The 20,178-nt window shown below is 44.7% G+C and overlaps 1 protein-coding gene across 1 annotated transcript in view; it reads left to right on the forward strand.

Annotated features, from left to right (window-relative positions):
- LOC134346012 (uncharacterized) overlaps positions 1-20,178 on the forward strand; it is a 166,641-nt gene that overhangs the window by 101,984 nt on the left and 44,479 nt on the right. Inside the window, exon 8 of the mRNA XM_063047352.1 lies at positions 5,046-5,111. Coding sequence (XP_062903422.1) covers positions 5,046-5,111 — 66 coding nt within the window. The remainder of the gene's footprint in view (positions 1-5,045; positions 5,112-20,178) is intronic.

The raw sequence follows: 20,178 nt of genomic DNA on the forward strand, positions 1-20,178 counted from the left end.
TGGGGAAGAGGCGCTGGCTATCCACTCTATCTATTCCTCTCATTATCTTGTACACCTCCATCATGTCTCCTCTCATCCTCCTTCTCTCCAAAGGGTAAAGCCCTAGCTCCCTTAATCTCTAATCATAATGCATACTCTCTAAACCAGGCAGCATTCTGGTAAATCTCCTCTGTACTCTTTCCAATGCTTCCACATCCTTCCTATAGTGAGGCGACCAGAACTGGACACAGTACTCCAAGTGTGGCCTAACCAGAGTTTTATAGTGCTGCATCATTACATCGCGACTCTTAAACTCTATCCCTCGACTTATGAAAGCTAACAACCCATAAGCTTTCTTAACTACCCTATCCACCTGTGAGGCAACTTTCAGGGATCTGTGGACATGTACCCCCAGATCCCTCTGCTCCTCCACACTGCCAAGTGTCCTGCCATTTGCTTTGTACTCTGCCTTGGAGTTTGTCCTTCCGAAGTGTACCACCTCACACTTCTCCGGGTTGAACTCCATCTGCCACTTCTCAGCCCACTTCTGCATCCTATCAATGTCTCTCTGCAATCTTTGACAATCCTCTACACTATCTACAACACCACCAACCTTTGTGTCGTCTGCAAACTTGCCAACCCACCCTTCTACCCCCACATCCAGGTCGTTAATAAAAATCACGAAAAGTAGAGGTCCCAGAACAGATCCTTGTGGGACACCACTAGTCACAATCCTCCAATCTGTTTAGTTTGTAGACCACATCTTTACTATTTGAGGGTCTGTATATAACTCCCATCAGGGTCATTTTACCCTTGCAGTTCCTTAACTCTACCAACAATGATTCAACATCTTCCAACCCTATGTCACCTCTTTTTTATGATTTGATTTCATTTTTTACCAACAGAGCCTTATCACCCCCTCTGCCTACCTACATGTCCTTTCAATACAATGTATATCCCTGGTCATTAAGCTCCCAGCTATAATCTTCTTCAAACCATGAATCAGTGATGCCCACAATGCCATATATGCCAATCTGTAACTGTGATGCAAATTCATCTTCCGTGTACTACGTGTAATGTTCTGTGTTCACTCATGATGCTGACTATGATTCAACTAGTTAATCAGCCAGCCATTCTATCCCATTCCTGTAAACTGACTCATCACTACGTACGATTCATCCTGCCATTCTATCCTATTCCTGTACACTGACTTGTCATCACCTATGATTCAGCCAACAACACTGCTGTCATCACTGAATTTGTTGATGATATTGCATTTGTGCTTGACCATAGAGCAGAGGGATAAATGTCTACCCCTGTGGTGTGCCTGTGTTAATGGGCATTGTTACTGATTGAAGCCTGCCCATGAGGAAGACAAGGATCAAGTTGCAAAGTAATTTGCAGAGTCCCATGTCTTGGAATCCTGGTGATGTTTGGAGGTGTGATTGTGTTGAATGCTGAGCTGTAGTCATTGAAAAGCTGCCTGCCATATATATGACTGTTATCAGTCCAAACAAAGTGGAGAATCAGTGAAATGTTGTCATCTGTTAACCCGTTGAGATGAAAGGCAAATGAATGGGATCCAGGTTATCTCGAAGGGAAGAGTTGATTTGCGACATTAACAACCTCTCAAAGCACTCAAAAATATGCTCCTAGAACCAAAGGGACACAGAAACAGGCCTTTCAGCCCATCTAGTCTGTGCCAAACTTTTTTTTGACTTGTTCCATCTTTCTATAACTGGGCCATAGACCTCCATATCCCTCCATTCTATTTAGCTAACCAAAATTCTCTTAAACATTACAATTGAATCTACATCTATCATGTCTTCTGGCAGTCCATTTCACACTCTTACCCCCTCTGAGTAAAGAAGTTCTCCTTCAGGTTCAGGACTGATAATATGGAAAGATAGACAGGAAGGTAAGGGAGGTGGGGTAGCACTCTTAAGAGTGATATCCGGGTGATAGTGATAGACAATTTAAGATCTAAGGAGCAGAATGTTGAAGCCATCTGGGTAGAGATTAGGAATAGTAAAGAGAAAAAAATCACTGGTGGGAGTTGTCTATTAGCCACCGAATAATAACATTACAGTGGCACAGGCAATAAACAGAGAAATATCTGAGGCATGTAAGAATGGTACAGCAGGAACTTTAACTTGCACATAGATTGGGTGAATCAAGTTGGTGAAGGTAGTCTTCAGGAGGACTACATAGAGTGCATCCATGATGGCTCTCTTGAACAGCATGTTACTAAAACTGCAAGGGAATGTGTTATCTTAGATCTGGTCCTATGCAATGAGACAGGTAAAATTAGTGATCTTGCAGTGAGCAATCCTCTTGGAAAGAGTGATGACAGTATGATTGAATTTCTCATACAAATGGAGGGTGCAACAGTTCGATTGAAAACCAGTGTATTATGCCTAAACAATAAGACCACAATGGGATGAAGGAGGATTTGGTTAGTGTAGACTGGGAACACAGGCTATATGGTGGGAAAGTTGAGGAACACTGGGAGACTTTCAAAGAGATTTTTCACGGTGCTCAAAAGTATATTCCAATTAGAAGCAAGGACACTCATGGCGGACAGAGCCAGCTTTGGATAACTAAGCAAAGAAAGGAGGGCATCAAGCTAAAAACTCGTGCATACAAAGTCGCCAAGAGTAGTGGGAAACTGGAAGACTGGGAAAACTTTAAAAAGTAACAAAGTACCATTAAGTGGGCAATAAAGAGAGAGGCTAGATTTTGAAAATTAACTAGCACATAATATAAAAAACAGATATTAAAGACTTTTATAATTATATGAAGCAGAAAAGGGTAGCTAAAGTGAATGTAGGTCCCTTGGAGGATGAGAAGGGGGAATTGATATTGAGTAATGAGTAAATGGCAGAGGCTTTGTTTTGGCTTCATAGTGGAGGACATGTCTAACGTGCCAAAGAAAGATGCTATGGATGCGATTGGAGGTGAGGAGCTCAATACAATGGCTATCACTGAAGAGGTAGTGCTGAGCAAACTTGTGGGCCTGAAGATAGATAAGTCACTTGGTTCTGATGGGATGTATCCCAGGGTACTGAAAGAAATGGCAGAAGTTATAGCTGAGGCATTGATGATAATTTACCAAAATTCTCTGGACGCTGAGCAGGTCCCGGCAGAATGTCACGCCACTGTTCAAAAAAATGATGTAGGCTAAAGGCAGGTTACTATAGGCTAGTTAGTTTAACATCTGTAGTTTGGGAAATGCTTGAAGCTATCATAAAAGAAGAAATAGGCATCTGGAAAGAAATGGACCCATTAGGCAGATGCAGCATGGATTCAGCAAAGGCAGATCCTGTTTGACGAACTTACAAGAGTTCTTTGAGGATATAATGAGCACTGTGGATAGAGAGGAACAGATAGACATTATTTACTTGGATTTCCAAAAGGCATTCGGTAAGGCGCCACATAAAAGAATTATCCATAAGATAAGGATGCATAGAGTTGGTGGTGATGTATTAGCATGGTTAGAGAATTGGTTAACTAATAGAAAATAGAGGGTTGGTATATATGGGTGTTACTCTGGTTGGCAATCAGTGGTGAGCAATGTTCTACAGGGGTCGGTGCTGGGCCTAGAACTGTTCACGGTATACATTAACGATCTAGAAGAGGGGACCAGGTGTAGTATATCTAAGTTTGCTGATGATATTAAATTGACTGGGAAAGCAAATTGTGCAGAAGATACGGAGAGTCTGCAGAGAGATATAGATAGGTTAAGTAAGTGGGTAAGGGTCTGGCAGATGGAGTACAATGTTAGTAAATGCGAGGCCATCCACTTTGGAAGGAAAAATGGAAAAGCAGATTATTATTTAAATAGTAAAAAATTACAACATGCTGCTGTGCAGAAGGACTTGGGAGTGCTTGTGCATGAATCACAAAAGGTTGGTTTGCAGGTACAACAGGCTATCAAGAAGTCAAATGGAACGTTGGCCTTCATTGCTGGAGGGATTGTATTTAAGAGCAGGGACGTTATGCTGCAACTGTACAGGGTACTGATGAGGCCACATCTGGACTACTGCATGCAGTTCTGGTCTCCTTACTCTAGGAAGGATATACTGGCTTTGGAGGCAGTGCAGAGGAGGTTCACCAGGTTGATTCCAGAGATGAGATCTTTCCTGTGGGAAGGTGACCATAACTATACACAATACTCTAAATTAGACCTCAGCAACATCTTATACAACTTCAACATAACATCCGATCTCCTGTACTCCGTACTTTGATTTATGAAGACTAATGTGCCAAAAGCTCTCTTTATGACCCTATAGATAAAGTAAATGCAAGGAGGTTTTTTACCACTGACTTTACATTGGACTACAACCTGAGGTCATTAGTTAAGTGTGAAAGGTGAAAGGTTTAACAGGAACATGAAGGGAAACTTCTTCACTGAGGGGCCTTGAGCATGTGGAACGAGCTGCCAGTACATGTGGTACACTGGAGTTCGATTTCAAAGTTTAAAAGAAGTTTGGGTAGATACATGGATAGTAGGGATATGGAGGGCTATCATTCCAGTGCAAGTCGATGGGATTAGGCAGTTTAAATGTTTTGGCATGGACTAGATGGGCTGAAGGGCCTGCTTCTGTGCTGTACTTCTCAATGACTCTATGACCCCATCTACATGTGACATTACTTTCCAGGAGTTATGGATCTGTTATGGCCAGAGTCAAGGCATGTTGACTCCATATCAGATGCTTTCTATGATGCATCAATAAAACTTGATGAGGGTCGACAGGGATATGCCGAATTTCTTTGGCTTCCTGAGGAAGTAGAGATGTTGGTGAGCTTTCTTGGCCATGCTCTTTCTTTGAAACTTGGTGCTTTTAACTTTGTTGACCTCAGTACCAAGAACACATGAATCGCCTCGACCTATTTCCCTCCACAGATGATGCCTGCCCCACTAAGTTCCTCCAGCACTTTGTATTATTTACTCTACATTCCAGCATCTTGTGTCTCCATTAATTGGCTGTATAAAATGACACAGTGACTGATGTGGCCATGCCATTGATTAATCACAAGGCTTGTGTTTGTGCTTTTTATGGCAGTTCTTAAAAGTGGTGCCAGTTCAAGGAAGAAGAATGCTAAGACAACAACTGCAAGTCCAGGCAGAGGTAAGGAGACAAGTGTGGTAAAATTGGCATGTCAGTCACCCTCTATAGCACATGGCCATTGGGAACAGCAGTTTAAAGGGCAGAGAGGAGGAGTAATTTCCTGAAGTACACTCAAGAAAGCATGTTGATCACTATGTAAACACGAGGAATTCTGCAGATGCTGGAAACCCAAGCAACACACACCAAAGTTGCTGGTGAACGCAGCAGGCCAGGCAGCACCTCCAGGAAGAGGCACAGTCGACGCTTGAGGCCGAGACCCTTCGTGTGTTGCTTGATCACTATGTTCTGTGTTTCCTTTGCAGTCTGGAGTTGATTCAGAGGAAGGTAATTGATCAAGTGTAGTAGGTAGCAGTGGGAGCAGAATTGGATAACATTAATCCATATAACAATAGTTATGAAAAAGGACAAAAGTCAAAGATCAAGAAACAATCAGAAAGCAGAAATGAGTTAAAACAATGAACAAGTGATAGGAGTTCGGAGGATAGTACCGATACTGGTGATGCACATAGCAAAGTTAGAAACAACAAAGGACAATGCAGCTTTAGAAGTTCGATTAACCTTTCTTCTTCATCGATTAGGACGAAACAGGAAAATAAACTTCAGCTTTTGAAGCGAGAATCAAGCGAAGGGAAATTTTAAAAAATGAAGTGCAACAAGACTTTGAGAAAAGGAATACCAACTTCTATACATGAAACATAAAACAGTACAGCACAGTACAGGCCCATCAGTCTGCAATGTTGTGCCAACTCTTTAACCTACTCTTTTACCTACTCAAGTTAATCTTTCCCTCCCACATAGCCCTCCATTTTTTCTTTCATCCCTGTGCCTATCTAAGGGTAATAAGAGAATAAAAGGGGAAAGAGTAGAGCTCTTAATGGACCAAAAGATCATCTTAATAAAGGTACAAGGCATGGTTGAGATAATAACGAGAATTTTTCACCTTTTGACACTGGACAAGAAAATGCTGCCAATATTATGATTTTAAAATGACCCATAAAATAGGTAGAGAAAAGACGATAAGATGGCAGCACTCAAATTAGAATTGTTTCCAGGCCTGATTACGGACAGAAGTAGGTGGATGGGAAAGCTTGAGAGGGATATGAGCCAAATACATGCAAACAGGTCTAGCTCAGGTAGGCAACTAGGTTAGCACTGATGAGTTAAAGTTCGGCTGAAAAGCCAGTATACATGCTGGATGTCTCTGACTCTTAAGTATCCTTTAAATATGGGATAGATAGATAAATAGATAGACGTACTTTATTGATCCCGAGGGAAATTAGGTTTCGTTACAGTTGCACCAACCAAGAACAGAGTACAAACATAGCAATACAAAACCACAAACAATCAAATATTAATATGTAAACCATGCCAGATGGAAATAAGTCCAGGACCAGCCCATTGGCCCAGGGTGTCCGACCCTCCAAGGGAGGAGCTGCAAGGTTTGATGGCCACAGGCAGGAATGACTTCCTATGACGCTCAGTGCTGCATCCCGGTGGAATGAGTCTCTGGCTGAATGTACTCCTGTGCCCAACAGTGTAAATGATGTTACACGCCGATGTTGGGTTGGCAGAGGGAGGGATGTACACAACAACCACAATTGCATGTGAGATCTCCCTTGGCAGATAATATGGCTGGAGTCCAACAGCAAAAAGTTCAATATCCAGGATCTGTACTGCAGAGATCAATTTATTAAATACAGGCTATATTTTTACCAAGGTAACGGCAGGAAATTACTAGAGTCCTTAATCTGGGACAAAATGAATTCCCAGTTAGAAAAACACACTGTGGCAAGCATTTGGTCCATAATGACATAAGATCATAAGAATACAAGAAATAGGAGCAGGAGTAGGCCATCTGGCCCGTCAAGCCTGCTCCACCATTCAATAAGATCATGGCTGATCTGGTCATGAACTCATCTCCACCTACCTGCCTTTTCCCCATAACCCTTAATTCCCCTACTATGCAAAAATCTATCCAACCTTGTCTTAAATATATTTACTGAGGTAGCCTCCACTGCTTCATTGGGCAGAGAATTTCACAGATTCACCACTCTCTGGGAAAAACAGTTCCTCCTCATCTCCATCTTAAATCTACTCCCCCAAATCTTGAGGCTATGTCCCCTAGTTCTAGTCCCAACTACCAGTAGAAACAACTTTCCTGCCTCTATCTTATCTTCCTTTTCATAATTTTATATGTAATAAACACAAAACAGACCGGGCACCATGACCCGGAGAGTGAACCCAGTCAGTCTCACACAGACGGGGCAGGTGACCATCACACACCCTGGTTACAGTTAGGATGGCTCACAAATACACAAGTGAGTAATTGTATAACCCAAGCTAAAACGCAACAATAAATGAACTGGAACTTACTACCATAATTCCACAAAAGCATTTTAACACAAGAACAATAACCAATGCAGGTCATAAGAAATGCAAGGGTGGGCTGTTGACCGTAACCCCCCTCCCCCAGCAGCTCACATCTGAAAGTTTTCCCCTCCCCCGTCTTCCTTTCCTATCAGATTCTACTATTTTCAGCCTTTGTCACTTCCACTGATCACCTACCAGATTCCGGCATTATCTCTACTCTACTTGCCATCTGCCTATCATACTACCTCACCTGGAATGACCTGCAGGCTCTTGCTCCACCCTCATCTCTTTATACTGGCTTACCTCCCCGCCATCTTGATGCAAAACATTGAATAATGAAGACCAAACTTATTTAAGGCTTCACTGGGGAGCAGTTTTTCAGTCTCTATCTGTAGTGAGGGGTGTTATAATTCCACTCACTTTTGTTGTGTGTGGAATAGTTCAATCTACTGTATGTAAAGACAACAATGTGCTGGATAATCTGCTTGTTAAAGTGTATGGCAAGGTTGGTGCATACACTGTACCTGTAAAATAGTCGGATTAGTTCTCACTCTGCAGTGTGTGGCAGACTGCAGTCTGAACCCACACAGCAGCATGTGGGATGGAGAGGTGCTTAAACAACATTCCGTGCCTCATCTGTGAATCTGTAACCATGTGGGACTGTCTGACCTAGTGTATGTGTGCACTGAAGTGTGTGGGTCAGGCTGAACAGCACAAATATTACAATTGGTGAAATTAATAGGTCCACACTGCACTGAGTGCAATAGTCTGATCCCTGCTCATAATGTGATCTGTGGTGTCATTGATATGTTGGGATAGTTGATCTGTGTTTGATATGTATCACACTGAAAGAGGTAACACAAGTAGATAGGGTGGTAAAGTGGGTGTATAACATGCTTGTCTTCACTGGCTGGAGCAGTAAGGAAGTCATGTTGTAGCTATATAAAACTGGTTAGCTGCATTTAGAACATCGTGTGCATGTCTAGTCACCCCATTACAGGAAGAATGTGGACACTTTGGAAAGGATACAGAAAGTTGCTGCCTGGATTACAGAAAATGTGTTGTAAAAAGAGCTTGGATAAACTTTAGTTGTTTCCATTGGAGCATCATAGAATAAAAGGAAACATGATAGAGGTTTAGGAAATTGTCCCAGGCATAGACAGACAGAATCTTTTCCTAGAGTGGAAATGTCAAATACTAGCGGGCATGTATTTAAGGTGAGAGGATGAGAGTTTGAAAGAGATGTTCTATTTAAGGAGTGTCGGAATTGGAAACAGGCTACCAGGGATAGTGATGAGAGCAATTAACATTCATTTAGACAGACACATGAATACCTACCAGGAACAAGTTGCAGTGGTCCTGTCTCTGGCACTGAGGTTGGACCCTCAACTCAGAAGGGGAGGAGGGAAGAGAGGACAGCGGTAGTGATAGGGGATTCTATAGTCGGGGGGCAGATAGGAGATTTTGTGGGGGACATTGGAAGTCTCGGATGGTATGTTGCCTCCCTGGTGCCGGGGTCCGGGACATCTCAGATCGGGTGCAGGTTATTCTCGAGAGGGAGGGCAAGAATCCAGATGTTGTGGTCCATGTAGGGACCAATGACGTGGGTAGGAAGAGTGAGGGGGTCCTGCGTAGTGAGTTCAGGGAGTTAGGTGTGAAGCTGAAGGGCAGGACCTCCAGGGTAACAATCTCAGGATTGCTACCTGTGCCACGTGCGAGTGAGGCGAGGAACAGAAGGATTATACAGATCAATACGTGGCTGAGAGGATGGTGCAGGAGGGAGGGCTTCAGGTTTTTAGATAATTGGGCTTTGTTCCAGGGAAGGTGGGATCTGTTCCAACGGGACGTTTTACACCTGAACTGGAGGGGTACTAACATTCTTGCAGGAAAGTTTGCTAGTGCTGCTTGGGGGGGGTTAAATTAAATTTGCAGGGGGCAGGGATCCAGAATGTGAGAGAGGATAGCGAGATGAAGTATAAAGGACAGGTGGGGATTACACGGTTCCGGAATATTAAGTGTGAAGTAGAGAAAGGTGAGGCGGAACGAGTGATAAGGAGGATACATGTGCGGAGGGATGGTCTGACGGAGCATGGAGTTAAATGTGCAGAAAGAGTAAGTAAATTTAAGAAGGACAACAAAATTCAAGGGGCGTATAGCCCGGTGAGAGTTCGGGGAGCTGGGTTATGCACAACATGCAGCGATTTAAACAGAGAGAGGAGAAATGGGTTAAAAATTCTATATCTGAATGCACGAAGTGTCAGAAATAAGGCAGATGAGCTTGAAGCTCAGGTGCGAATGGGTAACTATGATGTTATTGGGATAATGGAGACATGGCTGCAGGGGGATCAGACCTGGGAATTGAATGTACAAGGGTATACGTGCTATCGAAGGGACAGAAAGGTGGGCAGAGGGGGTGGGGTGGCCCTGTTGGTGAGGAATGAGATTCAGTCCCTTGCAAGGGGGGACATAGAATCAGGAGAAGTAGAGTCAGTGTGGATAGAACTGAGGAACAGTAAGGGCAAAAAGACCCTAATAGGTGTTATCTACAGGCCCCCAAACAGTAGCATGGATATTGGGTGCAAGTTGAATAGGGAGTTAACAATGACATGTGGCAAAGGAAATGTCGCAGTAGTTATGGGGGATTTCAACATGCAGGTGAACTGGGAAAATCAGATTGGTACTGGACCCCAGGATAGGCAGTTTGTAGAGTGCCTACGGGATGCATTTTTGGAGCAGCTTGTACAAGAGCCGACCAGGGATAAGGCTATTCTGGATTTAGTGTTGAGCAATGAACAGGATTTGATAAGCGATCTTGAAGTAAAGGAGCCATTAGGAGGTAGTGACCATAATATGATAAGTTTTTATCTGCAAGTTGAGAGGGATAAGGGCAGATCAGAAGTGTCAGTATTGCAGGTGAACAAAGGGGACTATGGAGCCATGAGGGAGGAGCTGGCCAAAGTTGACTGGTCGGATATCCTAGCAGAAAAGACAGTGGAACAGCAATGGCAGGTATTCTTGGGAATAATGCACAAGGTGCAAAATCAGTTCATCCCCCGGAGAAGGAAGGATTCAAAGGGGGAAAAGTGGCCACAGTGGTTGACAAAGGAAGTCAGAGATAGCATAGCATTAAAAAAGAAGTATTACAGAGCTGAGGTGAGTGGGAAGACGGATGATTGGGAAATTTTTAAGGAGCAACAGAACTTAACTAAAAAGGCAATACGGGGAGAAAAAATGAGGTATGAATGCAAGCAACACACATAAAAGTTGCTGGTGAACGCAGCAGGCCAGGCAACATCTCTAGGAAGAGGTGCAGTCGACGTTTCAGGCTGAGACCCTTCATCAGGACTAACTGAAGGAAGAGTGAGTAAGAGATTTGAAAGTTGGAGGGGGAGATCCAAAATGATAGGAGAAGACAGGGGGGGGAGGGATGGAGCCAAGAGCTGGACAGGTGATAGGCAAAAGGGGATATGAGAGGATCATGGGACAGGAGGTCTGGGAAGAAAGACAAGGGGGGGGGACCCAGAGGATGGGCAAGGGGTATATTCAGAGGGACAGAGGGAGAAAAAGGAGAGTGAGAGAAAGAATGTGTGTATAAAAATAAGTAACAGATGGGGTACGAGGGGGAAGTGGGGCATTAGCGGAAGTTAGAGAAGTCGATGTTCATGCCATCAGGTTGGAGGCTACCCAGACGGGATATAAGGTGTTGTTCCCCAACCTGAGTGTGGTTTCATCTTTACAGTAGAGGAGGCCGTGGATAGACATGTCAGAATGGGAATGGGATGTGGAATTAAAATGTGTGGCCACTGGGAGATCCTGCTTTCTCTGGCGGACAGAGCGTAGATGTTCAGCAAAGCGGTCTCCCAGTCTGCGTCGGGTCTCGCCAATATATAAAAGGCCACATCGGGAGCACCGGACGCAGTATATCACCCCAGCCGACTCACAGGTGAAGTGTTGCCTCACCTGGAAAGACTGTTTGGGGCCCTGAATGGTGGTAAGGGAGGAAGTGTAAGGGCATGTGTAGCACTTGTTCCGCTTACATGGATAAGTGCCAGGAGGGAGATCAGTGGGGAGGGATGGGGGGGACGAATGGACAAGGGAGTTGCGTAGGGAGCGATCCCTGCGGAATGCAGAGAGAGGGGGGAGGGAAAGATGTGCTTAGTGGTGGGATCCCGTTGGGGGTGGCGGAAGTTACGGAGAATAATATGTTGGACCCGGAGGCTGGTGGGGTGGTAGGTGAGGACCAGGGGAACCCTATTCCTAGTGGGGTGGCGGGAGGATGAAGTGAGAGCAGATGTACGTGAAATGGGGGAGATGCGTTTAAGAGCAGAGTTGATAGTGGAGGAAGGGAAGCCCCTTTCTTTAAAAAAGGAAGACATCTCCCTCGTCCTAGAATGAAAAGCCTCATCCTGAGAGCAGATGCGGCGGAGACGGAGGAATTGCGAGAAGGGGATGGCGTTTTTGCAAGAGACAGGGTGAGAAGAGGAATAGTCCAGATAGCTGTGAGAGTCAGTAGGCTTATAGTAGACATCAGTGGATAAGCTGTCCAGAGACAGAGACAGAAAGATCTAGAAAGGGGAGGGAGGTGTCGGAAATGGACCAGGTAAACTTGAGGGCAGGGTGAAAGTTGGAGGTAAAGTTAATAAAGTCAACGAGCTCTGCATGCGTGCAGGAAGCAGCGCCAATGCAGTCGTCGATGTAGCGAAGGAAAAGTGGGAGACAGATACCAGAATAAGCACGGAACATAGATTGTTCCCCAAAGCCAACAAAAAGGCAGGCATAGCTAGGACCCATACGGGTGCCCATAGCTACACCTTTAGTTTGGAGGAAGTGGGAGGAGCCAAAGGAGAAATTATTAAGAGTAAGGACTAATTCCGCTAGACGGAGCAGAGTGGTGGTAGAGGGGAACTGATTAGGTCTGGAATCCAAAAAGAAGCGTAGAGCTTTGAGACCTTCCTGATGGGGGATGGAAGTATATAGGGACTGGACATCCATGGTGAAAATAAAGCGGTGGGGGCCAGGGAACTTAAAATCATCGAAAAGTTTAAGAGCTTGAGAAGTGTCACGAACATAGGTCGGAAGGGATTGAACAAGGGGGGATAAAACCGTGTCGAGGTATGCAGAAATGAGTTCGGTGGGGCAGGAGCAATCTGAGACAATAGGTCTGCCAGGACAGGCAGGTTTGTGGATCTTGGGTAGGAGGTAGAAATGGGAAGTGCAAGGTGTGGGAACTATAAGGTTGGTAGCAGTGGATGGGAGATCCCCTGAGCGGATAAAGGCGGTGATGGTGTAGGAGACAATGGCCTGGTGCTCCTTAGTGGGGTCACGATCGAGGGGTAATTAAGAGGAGGTATCCGCGAGTTGTCGCTGTGCCTCGGCAAGGTAGAGGTCAGTACGCCAGACTACAACAGCACCCCCCTTATCGGCGGGTTTAATAATAAGGTTAGGAGTAGTGTGGAGGGAGTGGAGAGCAAAGCATTCTGAAGGAGTGAGGTTGGAATGGGGACAAGGTGCGGTGAAGTCTAGACGGTTGATGTCCCGTCAGCAGTTAGCGATAAAGAGATCCAGAGCAGGCAGAAGACCAGAGCGGGGTGTCCATGAAGAAGAGGAGGGTTGAAGACGGGACAAGGGGTCATCGGTGGGGGTGGAAGAGTCCTTGCCAAAGAAGTAGGCTCGGAGACGGAGACGGCGGAAGAAAAGTTCCGCATCGTGGCGAACACGGAACTCGCTGAGGTGTGGGCGAAGGGGGACAGAGGTGAGGCCCTTACTGAGGACAGAGCGCAAGCTAGCTAGGAATATAAAGGAGGATAGCAAAAGTTTTTTTAGGTTATGTGAAGAGAAGGAAGATAGTTAAGAACAATGTTGGGCCCTTGAAGAATGAATTGGGAGAAATTGTTATGGGAAACAGAGAAATGGCAGACGAATTTAATAAGTACTTTGGATCTGTCTTCACTAGGGAAGACACAAGCAATCTCCCAGATGTATGGATGGGCCAAGGACATAGGGTAACAGAGGAACTGAGACAGATTGGCATTAGGAAGGAAACGGTGATGAGTAGACTGATGGGACTGAAGGCTAACAAATCCCCAGGTCCAGATGGTCTGCATCCTAGGGTACTAAAGGAGGTGGCTCTGGAAATTGCGGATGCATTGGTGATCATTTTCCAATGTTCCTTAGATTCAGGATCAGTTCCTAGGATTGGCGAATGGCTAATGTTATCCCACTTTTTAAGAAAGGAGGGAGGGAGAAAACAGAGAACTATCGCCCTGTTAACCTAACATCAGTAGTGGGGAAGATGCTAGAGTCCATTATTAAAGATGAAATAGCGGCATATCTTGATAGCAGTGATAGGATTGGGCCGAGCCAGCATGGATTTACCAAGGGCAAATCATGCTTGACTAATCTATTGGAGTTTTTTGAGGATGTAACCAGGAAGATAGACACGGGAGATCCAGTGGATGTGGTGTACCTTGACTTTCAGAAGGCCTTTGATAAGGTACCACATAGGAGATTGGTGGGTAAAATCAGAGCTCATGGCATTCGGGGGAGGATATTGACATGGATAGAAAACTGGTTGGCAGATAGAAAGCAAAGGGTAGCAGTGAATGAGTGTTTCTCGGAATGGCAGGTGGTGATTGGACCACAGCTGTTTACAATTTACGTCAATGATTTAGAGGAAGGCATTGTGAATAACAGCAAGTTTGCTGATGATACTAAGCTGGGTGGCAGTGTGACATGTGATGAGGATGTTAGGAGAATTCAAGGTGACTTGGATTTGCTGGATGAGTGGGCAGAAACTTGGCAGATGGCGTTTAATGTGAATAAGTGTGAGGTTATTCACTTTGGGAGCAAGAACAGGAAGGCAGATTATTATCTGAACGGTGTGAAGTTAGGTAAGGGAGAAATACAAAGAGATCTAGGAGTACTTGTTCATCAGTCTCTGAAGGTGAATGAGCAAGTGCAGCAGGCAGTGAAGAAGGCTAATGGAATGTTGGCCTTTATTACAAAGGGAATTGAGTACAAAAGCAAGGAAATACTTTTGCATTTGTACAGGGCCCTGGTGAGACCACACCTGGAGTATTGTGTGCAGTTTTGATCTCCAGGGTTAAGGAAGGACATCCTGGCTGTGGAGGAGGTGCAGCGTAGGTTCACTGGGTTAATTCCTGGGATGTCCGGACTGTCTTACACAGAGAGGTTAGAGAGACTGGGCTTGGACCGCTGGAATTAAGGAAATTGAGGGGGGATCTAATTGAGACATGTAAGATTATTAAGGGATTGGACAAGATAGAGGCAGGAAATATGATCCAGATGCTGGGAGAGTCCAGTACTAGAGGGCATGGTTTAAGAATAAGGGGTAGATCATTTAGGACAGAGTTGAGGAGGAACTTCTTCTCCCAGAGAGTTGTGGAGGTGTGGAACGCGCTGCCTCAGAAGGCAGTGGAGGCCAATTCTCTGGATGCTTTCAAGAAGGAGCTAGATAGGTATCTTATGGATAGGGGAATCAAGGGTTATGGGGACAAGGCAGGAACCGGGTATTTATAGTAGATGATCAGCCATGATCTCAGAATGGCGGTGCAGGCTCGAAGGGCCGAAAGGTCTACTTCTGCACCTATTGTCTATTGTCTATAATATACTTGGAATGGAGGGATATGGATCGTGCAGGCAGAAGGGATTTGGATAAATTCAGCATTGTGTTTGGAACAGATACCGGGGATAATCTGATTTGTGGTCACTGCACAGTGTGTAAAATGGGTTGTTTGCTACCAGTAGCCTCGTTCACCTGATGCTAGTAATTCAGACAAGGATTGTCTGCTCTGATCTGAGCCACCAGCTACCGGAGTGTTTTGCTTACAATGGTTTCTATTCTTTTTACAGCAGGCCCTTTTAGAACGCGTCTAGTAATTAAAGATGGTGTAATACCTAGCCGTCGAACTCCAGCATCTGGCCCATTACAAGGTACGAATGCTCCCATCCAACTTTCCCTTTATATTTGCCCCATCAGCTTGTACCTCTTCAGCCTATATACGGCCTCCAAATGGTAGGACTGTCACCCCAGATTATATATACATTATCTTGGAATTTTTTTGTCTAACTGCCTAGAAAATAGCTACCAGAACTATACACAATATTCTTCTGTTCACAATACCCTGCTTCTTCTGAAAACCTGTGTCATGAGAGGCAATGACCATGTGGATAGTCAGAGGCTTTTTCCCAGGGCTGAAATGGTTGCCTCGAGAGGACACAGGTTTAAGATGCTGGGGAGTAGGTACAAAAGAGATGTCAGGGGTAGGTTTTTCACTCAGAGAGTGGTGAGTGCATGGAATGGGCTGCCTGCGATAGTGGTGGAGATGGATACGATAGAGTCTTTTAAGAGACTTTTAGATAGGTACATGGAGCTTAGTAAAGTAGAGGGCTATAGGTAAGCCTATAGCCTGGCATAATTCTGTGAGCCGAAGGTCCTGTATTGTGCTGTAGGTTTTCTATGTTTCTATGTAGGACCTGGTCATCACCAATACGGTCTTCTGCCTGGCAAACTGTAACAAAACATCTTGGATGCATCATCGCTCTTAGTGCTGGCATCTGATTGGCTACGTCATCACCAGGAGATATGAATGACACGATGTCAGAGTGACCAAAGCCTTGAGTGGTGCAGACTGCTGGACAGACTACCCTCTGATCGTTTCCAAACTTAATGTCCACATCCAACCCAAACAAAGTCCACAAGCAAGGAAATTTGCCAAGCTACTGGTTCATACAGACCACCTGGTTCATAGCTCCCAGTCACAAGTCGCCAGTGTTCATCTTGGAGGGCATATTGAAGAAGACTGGACTGTTTTCAGAGATCGTGTTCAGTCTGCCTCCTTCGAGATCCTTGGCCATACAACAAGAAAGAGCCAAGACTGGTTAGACGAGAATGATAAAAGCTCTCCTACAGGAAAAGCACAGGTACACGGAGCCTATCAGAATGATCCCGCCTGAATCTCCAAGAAGAAAGCATTTGCCAATACGGGCAGATTAGTACAAGCCAAACTCAGAAAGACGCAAGAGTGTTTGTTTTGCATAAAGAGCTGACGAGATTCAGGGCTATGTTGATAGACATGACTCAGAGAGCTTCTTTGATGCATGGCTCTCAGCCTTCTGGGACCTCGCCGCTCCTAAGCACAGATGGCACCACACTCATCACTGAGTAGGCCAAGATTCTGGACAGATGGCAGAGCATTTTGAATCTGTGCTGAACAGACCACCCTCCATAAACAAGGAAGCAATAAATCGTCTCGATCAAGTAGATGTCAACCATGAGGTGGACTCTCTTCCCCAGGGAGAGGAAGTCAAGAAAGTAATAGGCCAGCTGTCAAGTGGCAAGGCTCCTGGAGCAGATGCTACATCAGCGGAGGTTTACAAAACAGGTGGTTCACTCATCACCAGCAAACCGACAGAGCTCCTCCAATCCTTCTTGAAGAAGGCTCAGATACCATAAGAAATGAAGGACGCATCCATTGTACAAGAGGAAGGGAAACCGCCAAGCATGTAACCACCACAGAGACATCTCTTTGCTCTCAGTAGCTGGGAAAATCTTAGCTTGAGTCCTGCTAAACAGACTAAATGCTCATCTGGAATGAGATCATCTCCCAGAAAGTCAGTGCAGCTTAAGGAAAGAAGAGGAACTATTCTTAGAATCTTTTCTATGAGACAACTCCAGGAAAAACACCAAGAGTAGAATAGACAGCTCGACACCACCATTGTTAATCTTACCAAGGCCTTTGACACCATGAGTCAAGAGGGATTATGGAATACGGCGAAGTTTGGTTGCCCTGGCAGATTCATCACCAGGGTTAAGCAGTTTCATGACAGGATGTCAGCCCGCATGCCCGATCAGGATGACTGTTCTGTTGCTTTCTCAGTCACAAATGGGGTCAAGCAGGAATGAGTGCTGGTGCTCTTCAGCATGATGTTCAGTGCAATGTTGACTAATGCATTCCCGGGCAGTATCCTGGAATGCACTTCACATACAGGATGGATGATAAGCTGTTCAACCTGTGCAGATTTCAAGTTGTTACTAACGTCAAAGAGATGGTGCTGAGAGACTTCCTATTTGCTGACAACTGCACTCTCAGTGCAAGATCTGAGTCCGATGTGCATGACATCATCGACAAATTTTCCATTGCATGTGGCAACTTCAGTCTCACCATCAGCACAAAGAAGACAGAAGTCATACACCAAGCAGCCCCAGATAAACTCTATGTGGAGGCATCCATCTCTATGAATGTCCAGCAGCTCCAGGCAGTTGTAAAGTAGCACACTCTCAAGAGCAGGTCATATTGACGACGAGGTCAGCTGTAGGATCGCTAAGGCTAGTGCTAACTTTTGAGAGACTACATGACGTTGTCTGGGGCAGAAGGGGAATTACTCTGAAGACCAGGTTGAAAATCTACCACACTGTCATCCTACCCCGCTCCTCTACACATGCGAAACATGGACTGTGTACATGAGACACACATGTAGACTGAACCACTTCCACTTGTCATGCCTACGGAAGATCATGAAACTAATTGGCACGACAGAATTCCTGACACGGCAGCAGACATGCCCATTATCCACACATTGCTGACGAAACATCAAGGTGGATGGACAGGCCACGTTGTCAGGATGTCAGACAATCGCATCTCACAGCTGTTCGTCAGGGAACTGTCCACAGGAAGCACTCTTGTGCTAGTTATCACAAAATATTCAAGGACATGCTCAAGACTTTGCTCAAGCCCCTTGAGATGGATCACACTTCATGGGAATATACATCCTTGAGTCACTCATCCTAGAGCAGCTTTCTCAATAAAAGTGCCACCAAAGCTGAAAAGAATCACAATGCTAAAGCAAAAGGAAAATGACAAAAGTAGAAAGAACAAGAAGCAGCCACCTCAACTACAGAACCTTCGCACGCTTGCCCCATGTATGGGAGGTAGACTGGACTCATCAGTCACCTCCGCACACACAAATGAGAAACACACCCACCCAAGGATGGCAGTGGTCTTCATCCCTCGAGATGGACATGCACACACACTATTCAGTATTTTTAACTACGGTTTAACAAATATTTTGTAAAGCAACAACTTGATCTCCCAATTCTTATACTCAGTGTCTTAGCACATTTTCATGTATACACCCTAAACCTCAACAACACACACAAAATGCTAGAGGAACTCAGCAGACTGTGATTGTACTAAACCGCAGTCTTGTTTGTGGTAGTAAATTGTGTCTTCCTCAGTACCATATCTTTATGTATCACCACTATGGATTTGCGCCTCAGGTCTCTGCATATAGGGTGTATATGGTAAGCCAATTGTACCTTACATAGAAACAGAAAACCTACAGCACAATACAGGCCCTTCGGCCCACAAAGTTGTGCTGAACATGTCCCTACCTTAGAAATTACTAGTCTTACCGATAGCCCTCTATTTTTCTATGTCCTAATAGAATTTGACCTCCCAAAATATATTACCACACATGTATTTAGATTGATCTAAATTCCACTATGTCCTTGGATAACCTTCTTCAGTATCTGCAATTCCACTATTTTTACTCTTGCCTTAAATCTACATACTGAGGTTTTTATGTGGTTTTTACATACTCCTTTTCAGTTTGCATTTTCACATTCATACAAAGCAGTAGCAGGTGCTGTGGCCACCCATGTGTATGGCAGTGATCAAGGGGACTCCTCAGTATCCCATTTACCAAAACTTGGTCCACACACTAATATGACTTGATGTTTTGCATGCTCATCTAAATACTTTTGAAAAATGGTAAAATACCTACCTCTATCACCTTCTCAACCAGTCGATTCCTGGTGGCAACTCACCTCAGAGTGAAAACAAAATCCTCTGACCCCCCCCCCCACTAACCTTGTTAGCCTCCAGCTTAAAGCTCTTCCATCACAAATAAATGTTTCTCATTTTCCATCCTATCTATACACCTCATAATTTTATATATCACTGTCAGGTTCTCCCTCAGCTACCATCTCTCCAAGCAAAAGAAATCCACCCAATGCAGTCCTTCAGTTTATAACAGAAATGTTTTATCCATGTCAATGTCCTGTCAAATCTCCTCTCCTCTCCCCCCAATGCAATCTTGTCTTTCATAAGGTGTGGTGACCAGAAATACCTATCAGTGGTTTAACCCATGTTTTATAAAGTCACAGAGTCATAAGGCACAAGTCGGCCCTTGGCCCTTGGGCACATCTGCTCAAACATTCCCATCTAAGCTAGTCCCCTCTCACCTTAAGCCTGTGCCCACTAGTTCATGATCCCCAACACTAGAAAAAAGACTATGTGCATTCATGCTTTCTATGTCCCTCACAATCTTATAAACCTCAATAAGATCATCCCTCATTCTCCTACACTGCAATGAAAGAGCCCCAACCTGCTCAAACTCCCTCCACAACTCAGTCCATCAAGTCCTGACAGCATCCTCATAAATCTTCTCTGCATTCCTTCTAGCTTAATGGCATATTGTCTACACTAGGGTGACCAAAACTTAACACAATATTCCAAGGGCAGCCTGACTAATATCTTCTACAAATGTAATATAACATCCCATCTTCAACACTCATTGAATGTCCTACCCTCTCAGTTCTATAACAATCCTCAGGGCCCTGTCGGTCACAGTGAACATCGTACCCTCTCTGTTCTATAATGATCCTCAGGGCCCT

This window comes from Mobula hypostoma, chromosome 4 (genome assembly GCF_963921235.1).
Source record: "Mobula hypostoma chromosome 4, sMobHyp1.1, whole genome shotgun sequence".
NCBI lineage: Eukaryota > Metazoa > Chordata > Chondrichthyes > Myliobatiformes > Myliobatidae > Mobula > Mobula hypostoma.